At 45.9% G+C, this 24,956-nt stretch overlaps 1 protein-coding gene across 1 annotated transcript in view; it reads left to right on the top strand.

Moving 5' to 3' along the window:
• The window catches only part of myo10 (myosin X), an 88,359-nt gene that overhangs the window by 9,932 nt on the left and 53,471 nt on the right, over nt 1–24,956 (top strand). The window contains 2 exon segments of the mRNA XM_030114890.1: nt 16,581–16,679; nt 23,448–23,606. Coding sequence (XP_029970750.1) covers nt 16,581–16,679; nt 23,448–23,606 — 258 coding nt within the window.

Genomic DNA, 24,956 nt, shown 5'->3' with positions numbered 1-24,956 from the left:
ATCGAAGAACCTCTCAGCTCCGCTTTTAAATCCAAATACAAAGAAACAGAGTTTCACTTTTGAGGGTTTCTTTCCGGAGCTGCTGTTTCTCGTTAGCCGTCATCAGGCGGGTGTTCCTCCGGCCTGTTTTTGGGATTTGTTTTCGACACGCTGGGAGTTTAAAGTTAATTTTCACACGGTTGTAGCTTTCCAGTGATTCCTGGCCTGGAACAGCGCCGTCTTTGTCGTCCTCGGCACATGACTGTCTTCCCAGGACAGTCAGTGGCCTGGGGACAAAGTTCTTTACAGTCTTCTGCTTTGCCGACTACAACATTTGGACTTTAAAGCTCATGATCAGGGTCTGTGTCCTAAAATCCCGTGTTAAAGTAAATCATATGTTAAACTAATACTTGTTACTCTGAAAAGAAAATCCTGTTTGGATGAAATATTAATTTGATGCCCACACAAAGAATGAAAGTGAAAATGACTGAAGAGACGTTAGATGTTCAGTCAGCAGTTGTTGTTGTCCGTCTGTCCTCAGACAGTCATTGAATTTTTCATTGTTGTTTCAGGAAAACAAAACAATGAAGTCAAAGAAGGAACCAGGCTCCCAAAGCTGCGTTATCTTTTCAGTCCTGAACAGACTCCTGTAATCATCCTGCATCAGTTTAAAAAGTGCATTAAAATCTATCTACACCGTTCTTTCCTGAATGTATTCCCGCTTTAAGTGTCTGCAGATGTTCTCAGGCCGCGTAACCTTAACTTCTGTATGTTTCTGAGAGTAAACTATGCTTTTTTTTCCCCTGTGTAACAAGGCGTCTGTTGTTTGTCCCAGAAGAAAGACTGCGAGGCGAAGACAGTATTTATATTCTGACCGTTCCCACTGCAGCCCGTCTGCAAACCCAGCGCCAGGCCACCACAGCTGGGCAGCACATGGCAACAGGGAGCCAAATGCCAGCCGCACGCACACGCACACACACACACACACACACACACACACACTGATGTTCACTCTCTGGAAGCACACTTTTAAAAGCGTGTAATTGCATACGTGCAAACTTTTCTTCAACGGACTCACTTTCACACAGTTGTACAAACAGGGCCTCAAACGTGCACAAATTACCCTCTCATGCTCTCTCCCTAACGCGCGCGCACACACACACACACACACACAGAGCAGAAAGTAGGTCAGGTGGGCTTTTACTGAAGTCTGTCCGTTCCCTCCGTCTCCACCCGTCGGTTCAGCATGGGGTCACTGCTGATCTGCAGAGCGCTCCGGAGCGTGGCTCTTTGAGCTGAGAGTCGCTCCCCTCACGTGAGTTTGAGTCGCCTTGTTTGCTTGTTGAAGCCGTGGAGACGAATCGCCCTGCATGCGTGTTTGTGGGGACTAATGAGTCACAGACCAGGCTTTCATTCCGCCACAGCTTCACTGCATTCGGTTCAGATCGTGACTTTAGAGTCACGTTTCATGATTTAACTTCCTTCTAAACGCCACTATATCTGCTCTATCTTGCATTTTCTTTCTTTTAAACTTTTTCCATTAAGAAAAATGTACATTTCATTTCACGGCCCACACAGGCTGTTTCTGATCATCATTCAGCCAATACCTCTTAAAGAGAGGGGAAAAAACAGCTTTATTCAATAAAAAGCTGAGTTTCCTGCGGTCTGGGCTGACTTTGTGAAATCTGCTTGGTTCTAAACAGAGCGAGACAATGCATAAGTGGAGGTGATGTTCAGTCTTTGCAGCGGGATAAACACGGTCATGTTGGTACAGCAGCGCTGGGAGGACGTGGTTATTAGGGCGAGCCTGCTGCAGATAACACGACTGAACATTTTGATTTCTGACTCAAAATCACTCAGGAGTTTCACTTGTTTCTGAACAACAGTTGTTTAGTTTTTGTTTGCTGTTTTCTTCCACCTTCTACAATTCAATAATGCTCCATTTCACAATGTCTGAGTCGTCCAGAATCCGCGGCTTTGCAGCGGCTGCCAGCGCTCTGGAGACGAAGCCAGGCGCAGACGTTAATCAGAGCGCTGCTCAGTTGTTACAGTTTGGAATAAAACACGGTGAGCCGGCTGCCAGACTCCTTCAAAATCCGAAAGTGAGTTCATTTAACTTTTGGCTTGAGCTCACGGCGTGTGGAACTCTGGGACTGCATGCTTCATCCTGAAAAGATTCATTTGTAGTCATCCTAAAGTACTCCTTTCATGTATTTATGCTGCCGTTCTTCAGTTTTTTGCGCTGATGATGGAACCAGGAGAGCTCTGAGCCTATTTAAGGTCTGGAAACTAATACTGGATAGTAGCAGTCCCCAAAATAGCCTTTCCCACTGACATGATGGGTGTGAAAGAGAACCCAGGTAACGCTGGTCACTGAGGACGATCCACAGAGATGCAGCTGGCAGAAAAATAGATCCGTCAGAGAAATGACCAGCTGTTGTTTGCATCTCTACAGTAAATAAATGTACTCTCAGCATCATTTGTGATGTCTAAAAAACAAAAAAAATCACAGATGAAAATGATTCAATATCACGACCTGTGTAAGGTAATTTACTGGACTGCATGTTTCCACCTGATTGGTTAAACGTTAGAGGAGCGACAGCGACAGAGACACAAACACAACAGGAACAACAGTCATTCTCTCATCAACAAAACAGCAAATAATCCACTTTGGGGCTTTTTGGATGACACAGGGCCTCCACAAATGCCCGACCAGAAGTGGCAGACAAAACCCCATTGCCTTTTTCTGTGGATGCTGCACGTTCGACTCGGCCAGGAGAAAACAAGGAAGCTGCCCTGCAAGCATAACTGAGATTACAGCTTGTGCTTGTGGGATTCGCAGTCCCTTTGTTCTGGAAACCAAAAACTGCCCGAAACGGCCTCCTCATTCAGGAACAAGAGCGAGAGAGAGAGTGCATTTTTACCTGGGCAGAGTGTTTGACTGGCAGAATGTTGAAACGCTACCTGGAACCCGTCACTCAACGTGAACACACGACGGACCCTCTCACCACGTCTGCCTTCCCGACAGCGACCCAACATGGCCGCTGCCAGATTAAAAATATTCCCAGGAAGACGGCTGACAAAGACATGAGTCCAAACAGGAAAATCAAGTGCAAATTTCTTCACTTCAAAGTTGCTGCTTTTCAAAGGCCTTCTCCAACTCTCCTTTGAACTCATCCTTTTTTTGCCTGCACAGGATAAGTGTGTTTATGTTCTAGCAGGGGGGTTAAAAGTGTCTCAGATCCCAGGCTTTTTCTTTTTTGCAGCCTCCTTGTTGTTTCATGTGGCTGCACTGAAACGGGCGTGTTTTCTCAGTGCTCTGTAGCAGCGCCAGTGACCAGGTGCTGGCGGTAAATGGCGAGCCGGGCTCAAAGAAAAAGTGAATGTGCAGAAATGGCGGCGTGCAGGTGGCCTCACGGCCTGCTGGAAGGAAAACACTGCCGAGTGCTCTCAGCACACTGGAATCCGAGTATATCCAAACAGAGGTGGTCACTCCTGACGTCCAAGATCATGAGGACCAGAGAGGACAAATCCACAGCCTCGCACAGGAGAGCTGCAAAAAAACTTGATAGTTTCTCTGTAGCTGGTGGTAAAACAGGGAAGTGATCAGCGGTGCCACAGCACAGCGTGGAGATGTGTGCCGCGTCTGCAAACAATTAGAAAAGCCACAGCTGAAGTTGAAGGATTACAGAGTGGTGCAAGAACCAAGACTGGGACACTGTGGATGAATGAGGAAGGTCTCTCTCTTCACAGATAGCGGACCAGGTTGGTCCCTCAGTTAGGTCCGTCCCCATTCCGGTGGCCTCGGACTCCAGTTTGCTGGATTATTTTGTCTTTCTTCAACAGCTGCTCATTCTTTTTCATAATTTGAAAACAACATTCATTGTGGAGAAATGGCCGCTGATGGTCAGTGAATGACAGATCTCCGGTTTAGTGTTTGTTGTGTGATACGATTGTGTGTTTTCCTTGTCTGTCTGTGGGTTTGGTCAAGGTACTTTGGGTTCCTTCTCCAATCCAAAATATGGGTTTTAGGTTAGTTATTTACTATAAACCACCCTTGGGTGTGTGTGTGTGGTGTGTGTGTGTGTGTGTGTGTGTTTTCTGTCATTGAACCTGTCAGCGCTGTGCTTTGCTTTTGCTCATAGTGAGCTGGGATTGAGACCAGCAGCCCTGGATACTGTTGGATCCTGTGGAGGATGGATGGATGGAAGTCGTGTAGTAACCTTTAGTGCTCCACACTGAGTGCCTGAACTGCTCGTCTGCTGTTTTGCAGTTGGCCGAGGAGCCGGAGCCCGACAGGAAGTAGCCTTTAACGGCGCTTCCTGTGGAAAAACCACAGTAAAAACACCTGTTTTGTCCATCAGTCGAACACGAACTCACCCACCTCCATCCAGTGCTCTGGAGGAGACGATGCATTCCAACATTTCTGACCTTAAAAACATATTTCCTCTTTTTCTTTAACTCCTTGATTGGATTTATGGTGTGACATTTTATTATTATTGTGAGTTGTATATGCAGTCCACACGATATTTCATTCATTTTGATTTGATATGCTCGGAGCTTCTCAGTATAAATCCAGTGACCAAGTGAATCATCACTGTGCAGTTCTGTGCTTTCTTCTTTCCCAGCATGGGACGTAAAAAGCATTCCAAACGAATTTACGCATGTCAGGATTCCCTGCTTGTATATGGGGCACCGTGAAGGCAGCGGCGTGCCACGAGAACGTTCTTAGTCTGCAGTTCAACATGAATACTGAACGGATGAGTCACAAACAGCCGTCTCTTCAATGCGCAACGTCACAGACGTGAATCCATGTTAGTTACCAGAATAACACAATGAGGGCGGCCGACCGGTTAATGAGGAGCCGTGACTCAAATCCTCATCAGCAGCAAACAGGAAGTGGAAGCAAACAAACGCTTTCTGTCATCAAGTTTTCATGAATGGACTCTAATAGATGGACATTTCAAGGTTTGTTTGCTGATCGACGTGGAGACGGTAAATGTTTGCTCACCGGTTATCAAGTCGCTCTACATGACGGCAGCTCAGAATGAAAAACGGGTCAGGTTCGTTTCATGCTGGGTTTATGGTGCGATTGCTTCTTCACTGGTATCCAAGAATAGAAAGAAGATCTGAGCTTGAAGTTTCGCTCATAAATTAGTGTTTCATAGGTATTATTTACATAATATGAATCAAATCCAGAGTGCTCTGTTGAGACACTGTTATTGTCATTTTCACACAGAAAGACTCAAACGGTTTTAGTCAGAAGTCGTTTGTAGAGCGATGCTCGTAAATTCAGCTTCAGGAAGCCCATAATGCATGTTTATGCTCGTCTCAGTAGTATTAGAATGAAGAGTGTGAATTATAGGAAGATGCTCTGGGAACATAAACAGAACCCCTCTCAGTCGGTCAGTAATAACAAAAAGCTGAAGTCTCTTCTTCGTTCTCATCCTGACGAGGTGGGATGGTTGTGGCTTCCTCCTTCAGACGGTAAACCCTCTCACGCCCTGCTGAGTCAGCCCGAATCTTACAAATCCTTCCTGGAAGACTTCAGCCAAACGTGTTGAGACATCTCGGTGGCCGTGGGCGAACTTCATGGATGAACGAGTGACCGGAGTTACTGGGAGAAAGAGTGACAGAAAGCTGGCGGTATTATTATTATTATTGTTGTTTGACAGTGATGAGTTGACAGAATTCCTTTCCGCCTCATTTGGTTTGGACGTCAGCTGAACATGTGAAAGTGAGAACGCCAGCCTGGAAGCAGATTGATTTCTCGGTGAAATATTAGTTGAAACTCATGTCTAGATAACTGTATAGAATGCATTTGAAGTTATCATGCTGCAGCTCTGTCGGCGTGGCAGTGAGGAGGCAGTAAATGTTGTACGGCTGATTAATGTCGGACTTCAGCTGTTGTCTGAGCTGCAGCCACTTCTCCTCTTTCAGTCTGTAATCCGTCAGGCCTCCTTCTTTCACTGCAAACAAAGCAAAACCAGGATTTACTTGTGTGTGACGGGTCTTTCCTTCAGGCGAGGAAGAAACGCCAGGAACACCGAGCGCCCCTTTAGCCAGAGCCGTCAGGTGCTCAGTGGTAAACGTGAGGCACTGGGATTTGAACCTGCAAACTTCCAAACAGAGGCTAGCTTCCCTAGCACTGGACTGACAGCTTCCCAGACATGTTTAAAGCTTCGGCCTCTACAATGCGTGTTTGCATCAGTCATAAGAAGAAGCCTTGCATTCCAGTGAACGTCTCTGGCCCTCTCTGATTTCCGGCGCCCGGCCCGGTCCGTGACCAGGTCTTGCCCTCGGCTCTGGAAGCAGTCTTGAGAGCGGTTTGATCATCTTTGGACCAGAAGAGCTTCCAGGCCTCTCAGCTGCGAGCTGAGGATCCGCCCTCCAGCTGCTGTCCAGATCTTCACTGACATGCCTTTTAATTATCCGCTCAGCAGCTGAGCGGGCCGAGAGCTCCAGAACGCTGCTCTCTCAGGTTTTGTGTGTGGTGTGGGAACATTTCATCCGAGCTCTTGTTTGGGGATGAAAACGGTTTCAGTCTGCGCTGGTCCTCTGAGCGAACAGCTCCGTCAGCTGTTGGAGTCGCTCGCTCTGTCTTCGCTCTTCCTCCGTATCTCCCGATAACCTGAGCGGCGGCAGGAGGCCGGCGCGCTGAAGAGCAGCTGCTTCCTCTGCGGCCTCCAGTCAACGCCTCTGCTCACTCCCAGAGCGAGCCTCGTCTGACCTCTGACCTCTCGCACCGCTACCCTGTTAATAATTCACTTCCAGCAGGTGGTGTGTGTGGCTGCTCTCCATCTGAGCTCTTGTTTATCTTTAATTGCATCGACTCATGACGTTTATGAGGTGCTAATCAGCCTGATGGAAACTGCTGTGAAGTCATTGAAACCTGTGAAGGGTTTCTCTTCCATTACGTTGTTTTCCACGCTGCTTTTCATTGTTCTTTGGGTCCTTGGCTGTTGTTTCATATTGATTTTGTATTTCACAGAGCTGCCTGAGGTAAAATACTAAAACTGGAATCATATCCTGATATCCTGCTGAGGGTTTTTAATGTCGTGGCAGACAGTGAACCCAGCAGAAAATAGATCAGAGTGAAACAGAATACAGAAATGTGGAAACGGGAAAACGTGGTCAGTAAGTCTCACAGGTTTGTATCGTAGCTTTGCTTCACTGGGAGTGAGAGGGTTAAAAATGAGTGCATGAGTGGCACCGCTCGTGTCGGACTGGTCAACTTCAGTTTTATACTGCCAGTAGAGGAGGAGGAGGCTGGAGCTGGAGCTGCTGGTGGAGGAGGACATGCTGTGCTTCAGCAATCCAAACTGGAAAAATACTGAGAGAACAAGAAGTTGTAGAACTGCGAGTTGACATTTTTGACAAATATGTTTGGGTTTTATTACAATTCTGGGAATATTACAATACTTCTGAGTTGACATTTTAAACATTTTGCAACCTGCCCATAATGACTGTGTATTGTCTCACATATCAGGGCGTTGTGACCTGTCGGCGGGATTCTGGTGGACTGCAGGAGCAGTTTGAAAAGTGGGTGTGGATAGGAGAGACACCCTATATATACAGAGGGGGAAAGAAAGTTTCATTTTTGACCGCTCTTTGCAATAAGTTGCTGGTGTGTTGAAAAGCCGCTGGTTTCTGGCTGGGAAGACTCGGTCCGAGTCGACTGTCCCTGGGTGAACTCCCACTCACCCCCGCCTCAGCGGACAGAGACAAAGAAAATTCAAACCGCACACCCGCTCTGTAAACACCGGCCATCTCCACGCCGAGTCTGGACTCTAAAAATATTCCAACCGCGGAGCCGCCAGCCCGGCGGTGTCGTCATCCTGGTGCAGTAGGTGTAGGAGAGGAGAGGCTCGCTGGAGGCGGAGCCTGTGGTCAGTGGAGGATGGAGGTTGAGGTTTCTCACTGAGCTGATGGTTCTGAGTGAAAACAGGCTGAACAGTCAGCCTGCAGAACTCTCTGCACTGGGTTCATCCGTTGTTGGTGTCAGGAGGCGTTAAAAGCTTGAGGTTGTTGGTTCTGGATGTGTCTGGATGGGAGTGGTTCATATGGATTCACACAGCAGAGCTCGCCGTCTCATTCACTGCAGAGTCAAAAACTACGGTATTGAGAGAAATGTTGTCGTATGAAAACAGTAACCGAAGTGTGTTTTTTTGTGGGTTTGGAATGAGACGTTGGTTCTCAGCATAATGTTATTTTAATGTCACATTTCCTGGCATCGTGGCTCAGCTTTCTGGCGGCGGCGGCGGCCCACAGCAGCTGAGCAAATGAATTCAGACAGAGGCGTTTCAGCAGTGACCCCTCTTGGATCTGGTCCGGAGGTCCTGCAGTCCTGGGCCCTGCCCTCGCTTTGATAGCATATTGAGTCTCTTTGAGTACAATTTGGTCAAAGTGTATGTCAAATAAAAAAAACATTTATCATAGATTCTATAGTTAGAAAGCCATTTGAGCACCAAAGCTCTGCAGACCATCTGAAGTCACCTCAGGATGAGCTGAGGCTGAGCGGGGAGTGTGAGCTGTGACAGTACAGGGTCATGAAAAAATGTGCTTTCAATTAAACTTGATGACAGGGAATAATATATATTCTCAGTGTTCTGTAGTTATTTAGCACATAATTAATAAAAAGGAAGACCTAATTCCATTCTTGCTGCTGTGGAACTGCAAAAAGACCATTATACATGCAGCACAATTATATAACATTGTGCATGTTTGTTTTATGGAAGTTGTAGCTTTTATGTATGCAATATTGTCAGTGTTGTAACTTTGGCTGTCTTGTGTACAAACACATTACTTTAGCATGCAGGCGAAGAGAAGGGAAAATAAAATATTGGCTTTACAGTAATGTTAGCAAATCATCATAAGTCATGTTGCGTGTAAACTAGGGTGTGTTTGCAAAAAGATTATTGGACGGTGAGAAAATCCACAGACTGACAGGGAAGGAAGAAAACCTGTAGTCACATTATCGGAGCCCATGAAACGAATCACCACTTCATTTGATGTCAGTCGAGTCAGCGACTTCCCACAGCGTCTGATTGGCTGCTGTGATCAGTCCCTGCAGCGTGTGTGTCTGTGTGCTACGGAAGTGCCTCTTCTTTCTCTTAAAAAACAACTGAAATGAAATTGATTTGACTTCTTGAAGTTTCATTAATAAAACGGACTGAAACTTGATCGCAGTCAGGCTTTGATGCAACAGAAATATCTCCTGGAGTTAAACAGAATGCTCAGAATAACCCGGATGCGGAGCCTCTGTTAGACACATGGCTTCACTCAACACTGAAATACCGAACAGCCGTGTTTCACATTAAACTTTCCATCAGAAAAGCTGTTTTATTTCCCCCGTTTCTCCGTGTGTGTGATTAGACCGTGATTTGATTCTTTTGTACTGCAGCCAGAACAAGGAGCTTCACCCAGGAGGCGGAGTGGCTGCTGGGACACATTATCTCCATGTTAGATTGAAGAATAAATCTTCTCTCTTTGTGTTTTTTACGACCCCGTGGCCTTTACGTCAGGCTAACGTGCTGCACTCACTGTAGCGGCAGGGTTTTTGAGTCTGTGTGGGAAGTCGGAGGATTTGGTTCCACTCCCAGGATTGGCAATATAAAAGTTCTAAATCTGACCGGTGAGAAAATGCTGCAACAGCATGCCTTCCTTATTCAGTCTTTGCAACTTTATTAGATAGCGCTTTAACAGAACGATCACGTGGACCATGAATCTGCAGCTGTTTGCTGGGTTTTTGACAAAACGTCTCCACCGCTCACACTCCCTTTACGTTACAGTTTGGAAAATCTTCCTTTACCCTCTGAGGTAATTACATGTCGTGTAGCATGAACTCCAGCGCTCTGCAGAGGATAATGCATGGCAGTGCTGGCGGCAGTAGGTGGTTAAGTGGTATGCAACTTCCAATTAAGGTGCATTAAGGGCTGGAATTTCAATAAGTGTGAGCTGAAGTAAAGGCAGATGGTAAATAAATGCTATGATGACAGATGAGGTGAAATCGCCGCGGACTGAGCCGCCAGTAGACGTCATTTACTGGAGGAGCTCCAAGAGTAGGTTCACATTAAAGCTCTGGGAGCTGCACATTTGATTCTAAATGACCAGCGTGCTTCCCTTCATATGGACACCTCGGTGAACACCTGTATAATCAGGACAGAGTGAATCTTTAAATCTCAGCTTTCTTTACATCTGAGTGATGACTGTTAATACCTCAATATGAATGAAATTATTGCTTTTGTCCAAATTCCATCCAAGCTTTCACAAGCGATTCACAAAAATTGTGCGAATAAGTAGTTTTCACGTGTTTATCAGCAGGCGTCTTTATTTCTTCTCTAGTGGCAGTTGAACAGAAATCAGAAACAAATGACCAAAAACGACTCGGTCAGCAAATCGCTGAGGCGCTCCTGGTAGGAAAAGCAGATCCTGCAAGTTCAGAGCAAGAAAAAAATAAATCAGCATTTTTAAGAACAGTCTTTATATCAAACCATAATGATATAAACGTCATTTAATTCCAGGATTGGTGAGTTTGAGTCGCTCCAGGATTGTTGCTCATTCTCATACGGGTTCCTGTTTTTTTTCCGCTGCATTGTGAGCATGTTGCTTTAACTGTGTCAGATGAACACATGAATGGCTTCACTTCTCTGAATATTTGTTTGTGTACTTCAGTTTATTCATACTTTATTATCCTCGTGTTTGCTTTGTGTGTGTGTGTGTGTGTGTGTGCATGTGTGGGTGCGTGTGTAAAAGACGAGCTTTCCCAGACTCAAAAGTCAACACGGCAAGATAACCAGTTCCCACAATCCCCTGCCTGCACCCTGTGTGTCCGGGCTTTCAAATCTAAATACTTTGTGCTGCTGAAGTCGAGTTGATCGGTGAGGTGATTGGTCTGCGCCCACATGCTGGCAAAGGTTCAAGGTCAACGTGCGCTCGTGCACTTCCTCCAGACGGCCGTTTCCCACTAAACGCAGTGTGTTCATTGTTCCTATTGTGCTGTCAGTCACCACCGTCACAGGGGAGCGCATTCACCGTGTTTACTTTTCTCCTTTCTCTTTTAAAATCCAAATTCTTTTGCTATTCTTGCGAAATCTCTCCAACAATTGGATGTAAAATTTAGTCCTAAATGAAAAGATGAACGTATCACATGTTATTCAGGGACTCGGCAGACTGTGGACGCCGTGAAGTTTCTCTAAAGACTCCAGAACTGTCATCGGGTAATTCAAACGTGAACATTTTCAGAAAAATTCTCAGTCTGACACAAAAATGCTCTTAAACCAGAAACACGTCTGTCTCCTCGCTTCCTATTGGCTGGACGTTTTCAAATACGAGAGTGAACGGTTAGTCACTTTAACCTCGCTCGTAAAAGGCTTCCCTCCGAAAAAGTTAATGATTACTTCAGCCAGTCAGTCGGTTGGAATTTATCTCATGAAGAAAAACAGAACCGAAGTGTTGCTCCGGCGCACAGCGCCGACCGCTACCTGCAGGAAAACACCAGTACCTGCAGAACACACACACCATGAAGTGTGTCTGGCCTCCATGAGGTAACGGCTAATCATCTGGTCTGGACGGGCCTTCATCTGATGTTCTCTGGAGGCTGTTTTTACTACTGCCTTATAGAAGCTTCAGCTTCTGCACAGGTTTCAGCTTTTTGCTTTTAAATGATGTCCACTCTCTGACGTTCATAAAATCCACCTGATTTTCAACAAAATAATTCCAGCACAGTTAACTTTTAATATAAAACCAATTCCAACTTTAAAGAATTCAAAATGCTGCGTTGACTTGCAGAATTAATGCCCTGAAATGTCGCCGTTGTCTGTCTGGAATGAACGAGGAGCTTTATTCTTGACATTTAGCAGTGATTTTGTGTGACTGCTGCGCCTGTGAGGAGTGTGTGTCTGGGAACTGAACATGCAGAAGGAGGAAGAGGATTCAGGAATCAGCAGAAGTAGAAGCACCAAGCACACCTGTCCCCAGACGGTCCAGATCGCAGCTGGAGCAGAAACCTTTCAGACATCAGATAAACTGATGTTTGTCTTCGTGCCTCCTTGAAGGATCAAACGGCTCTTTCAGAAATCAACAGTGTTTTTTTTTCTTTTCACACACAACGTTTTTTGTCTGCCTGGTGTTTGAGGTTTCCAGCGTGACGATCATGTGGGGCTCGTATAAACAAGACGCTGGTAGCCTGCTGCACTGTCTGCTGGGACGCTCCTGCTTCGATTTCAGAAATTTAGATTGTTTTTATTTTAACTTCTTTCCAGCATGTTTCAGGGTTTTTGATCCGTTTCATAAATGAAATCCTTTAAATTTGGATAGCTTTGCTGTCTTTTCCTTTGCCCGCTCATAATCTTGCCTCATAAAACGACTGCCTTCAGCCTGCGGACTCTCGCCAGCCTCGGGGTTCCTGCAGCGCTGCAGCTGCTGGAGATGTGCCTGTTTTACGGCACAACTGGTGCGGATGAGGTGAAAGTTCATCACAACGTGGTGCTCAGAGCCTTGCTGGAGGGAGGGCGGCACGCCGTGGCTCCGTATGCTCTGTAAAGGCAGAGTTTTCATCCATTACAGACCTCTGTGTGGAGTTTAAAGCACCAGCAGTGGAAAAATTCAGAATGCATCAAATGCTCCCAATTGTTTGTAAGAGAGTGTAATTCTTCAGGGGACATACCAGCAGTGGCAGGAGTCCCAGGAGGGGGGGGACTCGACAGGCGCTCTCATTGAACGGTGTGATGGAGGGGAAGGCTGCGGCCGAGGACAAGACCGGGTTTGTTAAAGCAGAGGAAGCGGAATCTCCCGAACAAGACAGCTGCTCATTCCCGACCCCGATGGCGTACGAACGCTCCCAGCACAACGGCCCCCCGTCCTCCCAGCCGCCCCCCCAGCGCCCCGCAGAGCGAGCATTAGCCACACATGTCGAGGTTACGCAGGGAAAATGCACGCCGGGGACGGGTCACCGCTCCGGCTTCACTCCCCAGGCTCCGGGGCGCGAGGCTTGTGTTGGTGTTTTGGTTCTGGCTGGGAGGAAGCGTCAGGCTGCAGATAACACCCCGAGACGAGCTTCTTCCCGGGTAATCGACACATCTTCACAAAGGAAGGCGTATGGTGTCAGACATTCACCAAAGCAGTCAGTGGTTTTTATCTGTGATAAAAGTTTAGACACTCTGAGTCTTGTTTGTGATTAGATGGAAGAAACATGGTGCTACTGACGTTTTTAATAAAGCTATGAAAGCCAATTTTATTCACTTCCTGGTAATTTTCTGAACTTCTAAGTATAAAAGGTCTGGGAGTTATGATCCTGGCTCATACAAATGTCAAATCCTATCAGCGGTAACAAGATCAGAGTGAAAAGGGTTCAGTAGTGCAGATCATTTAAAATGGTGTTTTCATTAAGCCTCTGTTGAAACCTTTCTGACTCTTGTTTGTTGTTTTTCACCATCAGAAGGCAGGAGAGATTAGCCTAGCTCTCCGGCGCCTCCTTTCCCATCTTTGATATCTGGATGTGTCCGGCGCTGACGCCTCGGACTCTGCTGTGTGAGGGAGGGTTTACCCAGGTTTAGCAGGACCGAGGGGCTCAGAGGTCTGTGGTGCAACAGCTGGGCCTTGATCCGCCGGGCCCAGTCCCAGGCAAGACCCTTCAGCGTCTCCCGGCCCGCATGTTGACATTAGCTGCTCCAAGGCCGCACTTCCTTTCATGTCAAGGTGATCGTCGGGGGGGGGAAACAAAAATGCAGATGCAGATACTTTTTTCTCTTGTTTTATTTAACAAAAAAGGCTTTAAAGTGGCCTTGTCAGGAAGCTGTGTCTGGTTATGAAAATATGTCAGGAATATCGGGTTATATTGTCTGATTCTTTTGACAGAGCTCCCAGTTTCTTTTCTTCCCCTAAACGTGGGATGCATCAGATTTAGACCCTGAGCGGAGAGGGATTTCAATCGATCAATGCACAGTCATGCACGTATATCTGATTATGCATGCATAGTTTTCAGCAGGAACCAAAGAGTCTCTGCCCTGACGTTTTTGCCTGAACATATGTTCCTGATGTTGTATGGGAACTTTGGACATGTGCTTTTAGATTTGATGTGTAGACCCAAACTGAAGTGACTGCAAATCATTTTATAGAGCGTTTTCCTTTAATGTGCCAGTTTTTTGTCCACTTTAGGATTCAAGTTTCCTTCGCATCCATTTGTTGGTGTGCTTTATGAGTTGAGTGCTGTCCGGCTTCGTCAGCTTGTCTTCATTAGAACAGAAGTGTATTTTTCGTCCATTAACTGAGACGCTCCTCTGATACAAGCCAGACCTTTGATGTTCAGAGTTCAGGCAATCAGCGGTGATGAATGACGGAGAGGAGGTGAAGCAAACGCTTCTGGCTCCGAGCCCGAGTTTAGAAATGGGCCAGTAGCTCTGTGTGTCAGTGTGTGTGTGTGTGTGTGTGTGTGTGTGTGTGTAGAAGACAGGCAAGGCGGGACAGAGTAGATTAAGAGAGGGAGAGAAAGCACAATAAGATAGTGTGCTGCTGTCGAAGCCTCTTTCTCTTCCCACAGCAGAGGGAAGGTGGGGGACACACGCTGCCAGCAAGCGTGTGTGTGTGTGTGTGTGTGTGTGTGTGTCTGTGTGTGTGTGTCGGGGGTCTCTGGTGGTAAAAGAGTCTTGAAAAGTGTGCCGATGGGAGGAGGGGGACCCCTCTCTTTTTCTGCGCCCGGCGCTGATGGGAGCATGAGATGCCTTTGGTGGTGCACAGCAGGAATGTCCGCATGGCCTCTGCAGCCAAACAGCACACGTCTCCTCTTTGTGCACGTCACAATGGAGCATCTTCCTTTGTGTGGCTCCTATTGGAAGCTTCAAAGAGCCCGACGCCAACCACCGCCTCCCGAGGCCGTTCTGTTTCTGCCTACAGTGTCCAAATTAAAGATTAATTGCATCTACAATATGTAGTTCATCTACAGTGGCAACACTTCTGGAAATCATTGGGATATCCTGGGTTTTTGCATGATTCATAAGTACAGTCTTGAGTATAAACAAACAGTAATTGTAATCAGAACTTTCTTTTTAACATATGGATTTTACTACATTCTTGTTGTCTCTCCTTTTTCCCTCTTATTCTGCATAAGAAAATACAGAAAATATGTGCACAAAAATGAAAACAAATGACTTTCATCATCAATTTTTGACTGGTGGATCAACTTTTTTCCTGTTCATGTTCCTGCAGCATCATGCGACAGAGTCTAGATGAAACGAGAAGTGTTTTACGAGCTTCCTCTGAGCGCCATGTTTAATATTTCCCGAGGAGAGCCCTCCTGAATCCCTCTGCAGAGGGAGGCCGGCGGCTTAGAACAGCTCGGCTCCCCCCCGATCACTGCTGACGCTGCAGACCCCGGCTTTGCTCTGTGTGCATGTGCTCGTCCTGTTCTCCATTCATCTGCTAACTTTTCCCACCCAGGTGCCTCCTCGGACCACGCCGGGACGGCTCTGCCTGAATGAGGGCTTGTAGGTCAGAGGTCATTCATATGCTTGGTTCAGAGGGGGGTGGGGGGTGCGCGTCCCACAAAGACGCAGCGGTTGTTTTTCCCATTAGCATTAGCCTGTCACGCTAATGAACAGCGGCACATGTGGCTATGCGATTAGCAGGGAGCTGTACTGCTGGAGGGTCCCTGGATCCTCCTCCTCAGCAGTTTGGAGCGCGGAGTGTGTTTTCACGGTGCTCTCCGTTGAAGGCTATAAAGTGCATCAGTTGCTGATCTGCATCGTCTGAGAGTTTCTTCCTCTTTTTCCTCAAACTGAGAGTGTGAGGATGATGGAGGTGATTCAGGATCCAGCTGTTGGCCTGCTGGAAGCCCTGCAGCGAACAGGAGCTGTAAACCCGACGGGCCAGCAGGTATTGCTCAGTAAAACGCTTCAGTAAACATGCAGGTTTACGGGCCTCTCGGGCGACGGCAGCCCGGCCGCAGGTTCAAACGCCTGAAACTCCACACTGCGCCGCTTTCATGTGAGCGGAAACCCTCCTGATGGTCAGAGAAAGGTCAAAGTAGCTTCTGCTCCTGCTTTTTGCTTTGTCATCGGAAAAGAAGTGAATCTTAAACCGCTTGAGGTTTAAAGGAGCTGTACTTGTCAGTGACACACTGCTGTGGATTCGCCGTCCTTTGTCCTAAAAACCTGTTTCATTGTTATTGGATTTATAAAAAGATCTACTTCTAAAAACAACATGGGTGTATTTATGGATTATTTGTAGGAATTAATCATAGAAAAGATAATTAAGTCAATCTTGAGTCCGTTTCTTTTAGAATGACTTAGAAACAGGAAATGTCAAATTTAACCAGTTCAGCTTGGTTCCTTTCAGTGTAACACAGATCAGTATCCATACAGAAAGTGTTGATGCCTGAAAATTCTCCTTGATTTCACTCATTCTGTAGCCTGCCACCTCTACTTTAGGCCTGTAAATGACTGAAATCCTTAGAATAAATATGAATGAAGTGCTGAGTGGTTTGCACGTGTGCAGTGTCCACTGAAGGAAACATTTCCTGCTTGTTTGGGGACCTGTTGCTCGAGATGTTTAATAACCCCGGTCCGTTCCAGTCTACCTGACGGTGCTGTGTCCTCTGTCCACAGGGTGACCGGGTGTGGCTCCGGGAGGACGAGCAGTGTCTCCCCAGCACCGTGTCCTCCTGCTCCGGCGGGGTCGTCGTCTTTGCCACTGACTATGGGCAGGTGAGAAATGCTCTGGTTTTCTCTTGTGGATTATGACTGTCTAAAATCACACACATGCTTTTGTGGTAATTCTTTATTATCAGTAATTCCATTATCAACAGCATTTCTATGGTCTCCGGGTTTAATGACAGAGGTTCACATTTTCTCCAACCCACATGGTTTCAGAGCTGTTTTCTTCCTCCTCAGCTGACCGTAAAACCTTTATAGGTCCGACCCTTCGGATCTCCTTGTAGGAATAATGCTCTTCATTCCCACACCTCACTCTGACACCTCCAAGAGAGCAGCGGCTTACACAGATCTACTCATAATTTGGGATCAGCTCAAGATGCAGCAAATCCCTGTAAACCCCAGATGGTTCTGCCCCACGTCTCTGATCCATGTGTTGTCAAAACAGCAGACAAAGGAAGGTTCAAGGACGGCTGGGAGAGGGGTCGCTCTGAGCCGAGGTGTGTTTGGGTTGATTATCAAGACTCTAAATGAATCCGTCTGTTCAGCAGATTTTGTGCTTTAGCTTGACGAGCCTCAGTTTCTTCTGTGTTTTTGCGTTTGAAAATCTTTCCTCTATGGGGAATCTATCGTCATGTTGTGACTCCCAACTGTAAAGCAGAATAGAGACACTAGAGATAAGTGAAACTAAACTGAAAAACAATCAAATCCAGAAAAACATTGGTGCGTGTCCTGCTATCTCGCTGCACATTAAAGGCAGTACAACTTTACTGCCTTTAATGTTTCGAATATCAGTACAGAGTTCAAAGTGCCCTGTTTCCACCTGGGTATCCAAAGCCAACAACCTGAGCGCAGCAGCAATAACCTGTGTAAGTTGTTTGGGTGGATTTACTCTCCAGTGCCTTCCTTTGCTGACAGCTTTAACAAAGACTTCCTGTGTAGCCGGCGAGTAGCCGAGGGTCTCCACCAGAGGCTTTCCTGCAATGTGAGCGCCGAGGGATTTAGGGTCATGTTGAGCTGGCGTATTGTCCTGAAGATTTACCGGCAGATTAAGGCATTCTTATCTCCGAGCCTCTATTCACCCGGGCAGTCTGCGGGACCTGCCGGCCACCGAAGCTAATGACCCTCCAACGCACACTTCACAGTCTGAAGCCTCAACAGGAGGACGGCGCGAATTCCATTTATCAGCATTTTCTGCCCCGATGATAACGGCCAGCTTCCACCTGTCTCCATCCAGCCTGAGGCAGCTTAGCGTGACTGGATGCTGGAGCTGAAATACTGTGGCTCTGGCTGAGCGTGGTGATGAGGGAGGACCCACTGAAAACAGAGAGAACATGCAAACTCTGAGCACCAGCACGTGGGCTTTCTGTGCAAACTGCTGTAAACGTTATTTTTTATTTTCAGTCGAAGCTGGGTTGGTTTGTGATGCTGAGAACACAGCTGGTGTCAGTGCCTGTATGCCGACGATAACAGTGTTTTTCTCACTGCTCACAGATTGAAGTCAGTAAAACTGTAAATGTATTCTTCTTCTCACTGCTGTTTTCCTTTTCTTCTCCTTTGTATCTTTTTGTCTTCACATCTTTTTATGTCTGATCTAGTCTTCAGTGTCTTTTCTGTGCGTTCAGCTCTCTTGAGTCTTGGTGAATGGTTTTCACCTCAGTCTAGTTCGTTGCCTTTGTTTTTCTTTATCTGTTTTTGTCAGTTCTGTTGGTCCTATTATTAATTTTTCTATACCTTTGAATATTTCACCTTTGTTCTTCTGGTGTTTCATCATCGAAGTCTCTTTTTTCTCAGTCGTTAATATCTTGACTCCTTTGTTGTAAATCTTAATGTTATTCCACATTTACTTGTATTTTTCACTCCATCAGCCTATCTTGTTTCTTGCTTCTTTTTTGCTGCTCTTTTGATTTTTGTTTTTCATTTTATCCAGTGTTTGTTTGTTCTTTGTCTCCTTGTGTTTCTGGCTGTTTTGACTCTGGTTCTCTTGAATAACTTTTTCTTTTTGGTTCTTTTTGTTTCTCAGCCGTTTCGTTTCCTTCTGTCTCCCTTTTATCTGTGATCGACTGGTCAGACCCGAAACCTCGAGACCTGTTTTGGTTAGATTTGCCTAACCCTTCCCTTTAATTACAGCATTTTACTACATTTGTTGTTGCTGTAATAATGTGCCTAAACTTGTACATTATGTGAAACTCGGCTCACACAGTGGCCAATGAGGACTTTGTGTTCACACAGGTGCAAAACCCAATGAGTCCAGAAAGGAGAAACAACAGGAAAACACCTACTTTTAACTTTTAATGTGATGTACTTCACGTTTCAATTGAATGTCACGGTCCGTTGCTGTAAACAACATTACGGATCATGTGCAGAAAGGTTTGAATTAACTCAGCTGACTTGAGAAATGACGGCAGCACGAGACTTGTCTGTTTTTGACCTGACTCCTGGGTGTGTTGTGGAGACGCAGCAGGTCTGAAGCCTCATGGGGGAAGTTTGGATTCCCCTCGAGCTCCACTCCTCCTGCGAGTCTCACGAGGAGACGGTTGAACTAATGCAAATAACATCCTGTCCGTGGTCACGTGACGGATGAGCTTCTTGTCGTCTGTGCGTGTGCACGCGCTGTTGTTTGCATGTGTGGATGTGTGTGAGCCTGTCAGCGTCTGGCTGCCGGTCACCTGTCGTGTGTAACAGGAGAAGGACTTCACCTGTCGGGCAGCGACGGAGCAGATGTTGCTCTTTGTGGGAGAAGTCGGTGCTGAGCGGCCAGAGAGCCGCCTGAATAAAACTCAACAATGATCCCTGTAGCTGCCGTCTTCTGTTCCACACAGCGGAGCAGTCAAACTGTGTTCAGCAGCAAAACTACAGCAGGGAGTGCAAAACACTCTACAGTTTTCTACTCTTTTTCTTCAAGATAGATGTGCGTTTTCATGCACACTCGCATACAATGCATCTTTTTACAGGTTACTCACAGTATGTCTTTTTCTGTGTGCACAGAGTTACAGCCTGCATTAGAAAAGCAGTGTAAAACTCAAAGGTTGTTCACATCATACTGATGGAAATATGACACGTTGGTTAACATATTATATAGTGTTGCTTCAGACTAGACATGTTTCTCATAATAAATTTAAAGTCTATGAAGTTGAAATGCAGAAAGTCATGTTCAGAATAGACCTGGTTATGTACTTGTAACAGGCATTCAAGCTGATTCCTTATATGTTGAATATATGACCTAAAAACTCATCATTTCTAATATATTTATAGCAAACTACAGTTTCTGTCTGCTCGCACTTCAGTTTTTCTTTTGAGTGTTGATAATTCATATCTTATTGCAAGAATTTAGGATTCTCTTCTTTTCTTATCTTTGTGAAGAGTTTTTGAAACTAAAATACTGTCACTGATGGATCAATGCTTCACTTGTTATTTTAACGCCTCACATCCCATCTGTCCATACATCCTCCCATCGCCATGATCGCTTTGAGCAGAACAGAATAAAACATATAAACCCACAGACCTAGAATCAAACAAGGGATCTCACAAGAGAGGTTAGAAAAAGTTTTTGAAGTCGACGCTGTGTTCCAAAGCGTGACTGTGTATTAACTCCAGATATCATTCTGAATCTTTAAAGACAGGTAAAGTAATCCAGTAAATAAATAACCCTCGAACACTGTGGTGTGTTCTATACATTACTGGTCGGAGTGTGTGTGTGTGTCTGCGGTGTGTGTGTGTGTATGATGGATGTCTCCCGTCTCGCTCGTGTTTCAGTGTTGTGCCGGAGCAGACAGTCTCCTCCTCCCTCTGACTGCAGGACAATGCAGCAGGAGATGAATGGTGCTTCAGGGAGCAGCTGCTGCTTTTGAAGATGATGGGCTGGAGGGGGGTGAGGCTACCTGTGGGGCTCTCCAGCAGGGAGGGCGAGGGGCGCTGCGGGGGTGGGAGGTATCGCTTTTCCCTCCTAACCACTCATAATGAACAGTTTGATTCCTCCTCGTGTGACAAACCGACTACAGGCTGGAAGTTGGAGTGATTATTAAATGTTACTGAAGCAATTCGCCGCCTGCAGCCTTCTGGCTCTCTGGATCCACCTCAGTCTGGGTTTGGGGCTGAACCTCAGGTGCACAGGGCTGGTAATCCATTCATATGGCCGTGACCCCGTGACCCCCAGGAGATTAGGAGGGGGGTCTCCGTCTGATGGCTTCACTGGCTTTTCTGTCTCCGCACTTTGAGACTTTTAGCCTTTAAATCCGAACTGTTCCAGTGAAACGCTGTTTAAAGACATTTATGACTTTATCTAGAGACTCAGCAGTTTTTCACTCACAATTTGTGAACACATGAAGAATAAATGTATAAATGTTTTTATCTCTAACGGTAGATAAAATTTTAAATCCAGACAAATTATTTATTTAACCATTAATCATTCTAGATCATCAAGCTTAAAAATGTTATTTTGTTGGGATTTTATTTTCAGGGCTCTGTATTTATAGTTTTCAAACTAAAAGAGCAAAAAAAAAAAAAAAAATCTGTAAAGTTAAAAAAAACTGTTGTAACATAACATAATGAAATGAATCATCCCGTATCTACTGTTATATTTTAATATTATGAGGAAATTAAATTTGATCAAACTTTAAAAACTCTCCTCAATCTTGAGCCATCCCTCGTTAGACCATGTTTTAAATGACAAATCCTGACTTTCACAATTTCAGGAAAAGAGCTGATATTCTGACAATTCCTACAATATTTAATAAATCCTGTAAATAATGAATGTGATGAAACACTACAGGTTTGAAAACCACTGCGCTGCTTGCAGGCTGTGGCCTTGCTTCACAAAGTGAAAATACAGAATGTTTATATTTCTCACGGCTAAAGACACTGTAGCAGATAGATGCGATATATGCAGAAAAAAAGACGTCTCTTAATGTTAATTCCTCTCACAGAGCCTGAGCAGGTCTGAAACCACTTTCCTTCCTCCACATAAGTAAAAACAGCCGAGGTCATCCGGACTGATCCAGAAAGGGATCCTGTCGGTGACGCTGTCTAATGGCTTTGTTTCAGAGAGATTTACTCCTCGTAGCATCTGTCGCCGGGCTTAGCGGCCGGCCTCGCGGCTTTGTTTGGACCCACATCACCACGAAGACAACTGGAGCCATTAGGAAGCTGATTAGTTCAGAGTGAGAACAACCTGTGGAGTTCGGACGCTGCCAACACGTCGGTGTCTGGAGGGGAGGAGGCGTGAACGCATCTGTTACTGTAGAGGCTTCGGATCTGCCCTCCAGTTCGTGTTTACGGCTTTGTTACAAAACCTGATGGAGTATTTGTCTTTTCTCCAACTTCTGTGTTGAGAAACTCCTCTGGCCTCATCGATGAAGTGCCGGCGTGGTTTGTTTGGTTTAGAAAGTGTTGCAGGACGAGTTTCGCAACTGATCTGAGAAGATTTTACAACTTCTCATGTAACTGTCTGAAAAAACCAATCTCCTGACCTCCCGCCTTTAGTTTTACTTGTGCTACTTCAATTAGAATGCTGCTGTCACCTGGACGGACGGGCTGTGAACGCACCGCTGGCCACGCCTCTGGGAGCGACCCGGCCACGCCGTGTGACGTCCAGGGAGGAACGTGGGAAATGAAGCCGGATGCTGGGAGCGTCCCGGGCGTTAACGTGGTGTGTGTGTGTGTGGGGGGGTTCAGAATGGACCGACTCCCCGGACAGAGACCGGCTTTGAGTCCCCGTGGCCCCCGGCGGTGGTCGGCCGCCGAGCAGCCACACACAGGCCTGTGTGTTGTCCGTACGTTTGTCTGCAAATACATTCAGCAAGTTTCCTCTTCTTTCTTCTTCTTCTCTCCATTTTATTTCTGCTCTTTGTCACAATGACGTCAACCTCTGCTCCTGACTGAGTGTTCTCTGTGGCGTTGTGTGTTAGAAAAAAGCTGAGACAGCACCAGGTTTGAGTTACTGTTCTCTTGAAAGTCTTACCAAGTCAGACGTCATCACGGAGCTCAGAATGAAGACGAGGGAAACGAACATCAGTCTGGGGAGCGACCGGAGCTGCTGCCTCTGCAGACCACCCTGCAGTGATGGATCCCCCCCTCGGTGATCCTGCAGGGCCCAGACCCCCTGCAGAGCTGTGATCATTTCAGATCTGGTCTGAATTAGCCTCTTTTAACAGCTGGAGTGTGTTGCGGTCTGAACTGTTGGCGCTGTGGCGGCTGTAGGAAGCAGGATTGAAGAATCGCCTCTTTGTGTGAATTGTGAATAGATTCTTGGCAGTGTTGTACTTTGAGATAATTGTCGTTCATTACTGTGCTGAGGCAGGTATCGGTGTTTTCCTGAACCATCAAAAGCTGGAGGATGGAGGCTGATTTGCAGACTGAAATATAAAATATAAAGCTTCACTGTGCTGGTTGAAAAGTGGGTTATGAATCAGTGTGATGTGAAATGTTGTTGATACCTCTGTGCTCTGGTCTCTGTTCACCCCTAGTTTGTGTTTTGACTTCAGCACAACAGCTTTGACTGAAGCGGAGCTGCAATCTGTAATCTGTCCTTCGCCTTTACTCTAGAAGGACAAATCTATCAAAAGAAATGTTAGTATGAATGTTGAAGCAGTGGCTACAAAGTTCTCCAAGCGAAGCTTCGTCTGTGTATTTGTATATTTGATCATCAAACGCCCTGCCTGATGGAACCAGGCCAAACCTCGGAAACGAGATGATTAAATAACTGAATTCATGATGACTGTCAGAGTTTCAACACCGTACAGTTCATCAACGCAATCTCTACCACTGACAGATGGAGTCAATGAATCAGTCAGGTGAAATGTTTTTTTCCGTTTCCTGTCGCAGGTCTACACCTACAAGCAGAACGCTCTCACCAGGCAGAAGGTGCAGCCCATGCACCAGAGCAGCGTCGCCGGCGTGGAGGACATGGCCGCCCTGGAGGACCTTCACGACGGCGCCATCATGCACAACCTCTTCCTGCGATACCAGCAGAGAAACATCTATGTGAGTTTCCTGCAGAAATAATGACCATTACTCCAAGGAAATAACTGAAACGGGTTCAGTTTAAACCTCTTAACATAAAATTTGAAAAAAGGTCAACTCAATACCACCTGAACTTGTATGTTTTACTTTAGGAGCTCATCTTTTCAGGGTGAGCTGCCTTCATTTCACAGATTTCTGATCTGATCTCCACAGGAATGACTGATACAGCCCGTCATTATGTAATAAGAGCGATATCTATCTCGATGCAGAGCGCAGAGTGAAGTAGACGACCATGTCAGACAGCTGTCACGTCTTTTTTTCTGAAAGCGTTGATGCAGTCCCGAAGGGCGGAACTGAACAGTGGGGCTTTCTTACCACTCTGGATGTGAGAATAAGACTTTCTGACAGACGTTTGCGGCGTGGGACGAGAGCACTGACGTTCCCTGCGGAGTTGTTGTCAGAAAAATGTAGATTTTTTGTCTCTGAGTTATTGCAAACATCAGTTTGAGCTGCGCTCATGTGAAAGACTCGTGTTAGAAGTGATTGGAAGGTATGTTGAACTGTGCTGGGCTGAATATACTCAACGTACTGGAAACACATGCACAGGCAACGGAGGTTCTGCATGAGTGGTTTCAGGGAATATAAACCCAGAAGACTCATTCTTTGTGTGTGTGTTGCAGTGTGAATCCCATATAAATTATTTTCTCTACAGCAATAGGTCAAATCAAAATATGGATCAGAGCCAAAACTTGAAAGTAGAAAAATTAATATTAACGACAAAAGCCTGTGAGGAATATATTCAAGTATTGTTTTTTTTAAAAAAAGAAAATAGGATGGGCTCTCTGGACCGTGGTGCAGGAACATCTGCATCTATTGTTCTATATGTAAGCCTGTCCCATTTCCCAGCTCAGACACAAGTCAGCGCCCTAAAAACCATCATTTTCTCACATTCCTCCACGTTAGCACAGCCATGCTAACGGCTGAGCTACTTTCCAGGCACTGTTAATCTGTGGCATGAGAACTATAAGCTGGCATTCATTCATTCAATTCATTCAAGACAGGATGTTCATTTTCGATTAGTTTTTCCTTTTCCATTCTAAAGTGTTCGTCTATAAATATAAATTGCAGTGTTTTAGACCTGCCTGCATTTCCTCTGCAGCGTTCAGAATCTGTCGTGAATAATGTGAAGACACAGAGACAAAGCAGCATCAAATGAAGAGTAGATCTGGCCTCATAAACAGAATCTATTCTCAGCAGAGAGAAAGAAATAAGCGGATTTATTAGCATGAAGTTTCACACACTCCACAGTCCTCCTGTGTTTTCTTGGGATGCGCCGTTCTTGTTTCTTGTTTCTTGTTTCTTGTTTCTTGT

The sequence above is a fragment of the Salarias fasciatus genome, chromosome 18 (assembly GCF_902148845.1).
Source record: "Salarias fasciatus chromosome 18, fSalaFa1.1, whole genome shotgun sequence".
Lineage (NCBI taxonomy): Eukaryota > Metazoa > Chordata > Actinopteri > Blenniiformes > Blenniidae > Salarias > Salarias fasciatus.
Note: the sequence above shows the minus strand (reverse complement) of the source record. Positions and strands in the feature narration are given on the sequence as shown.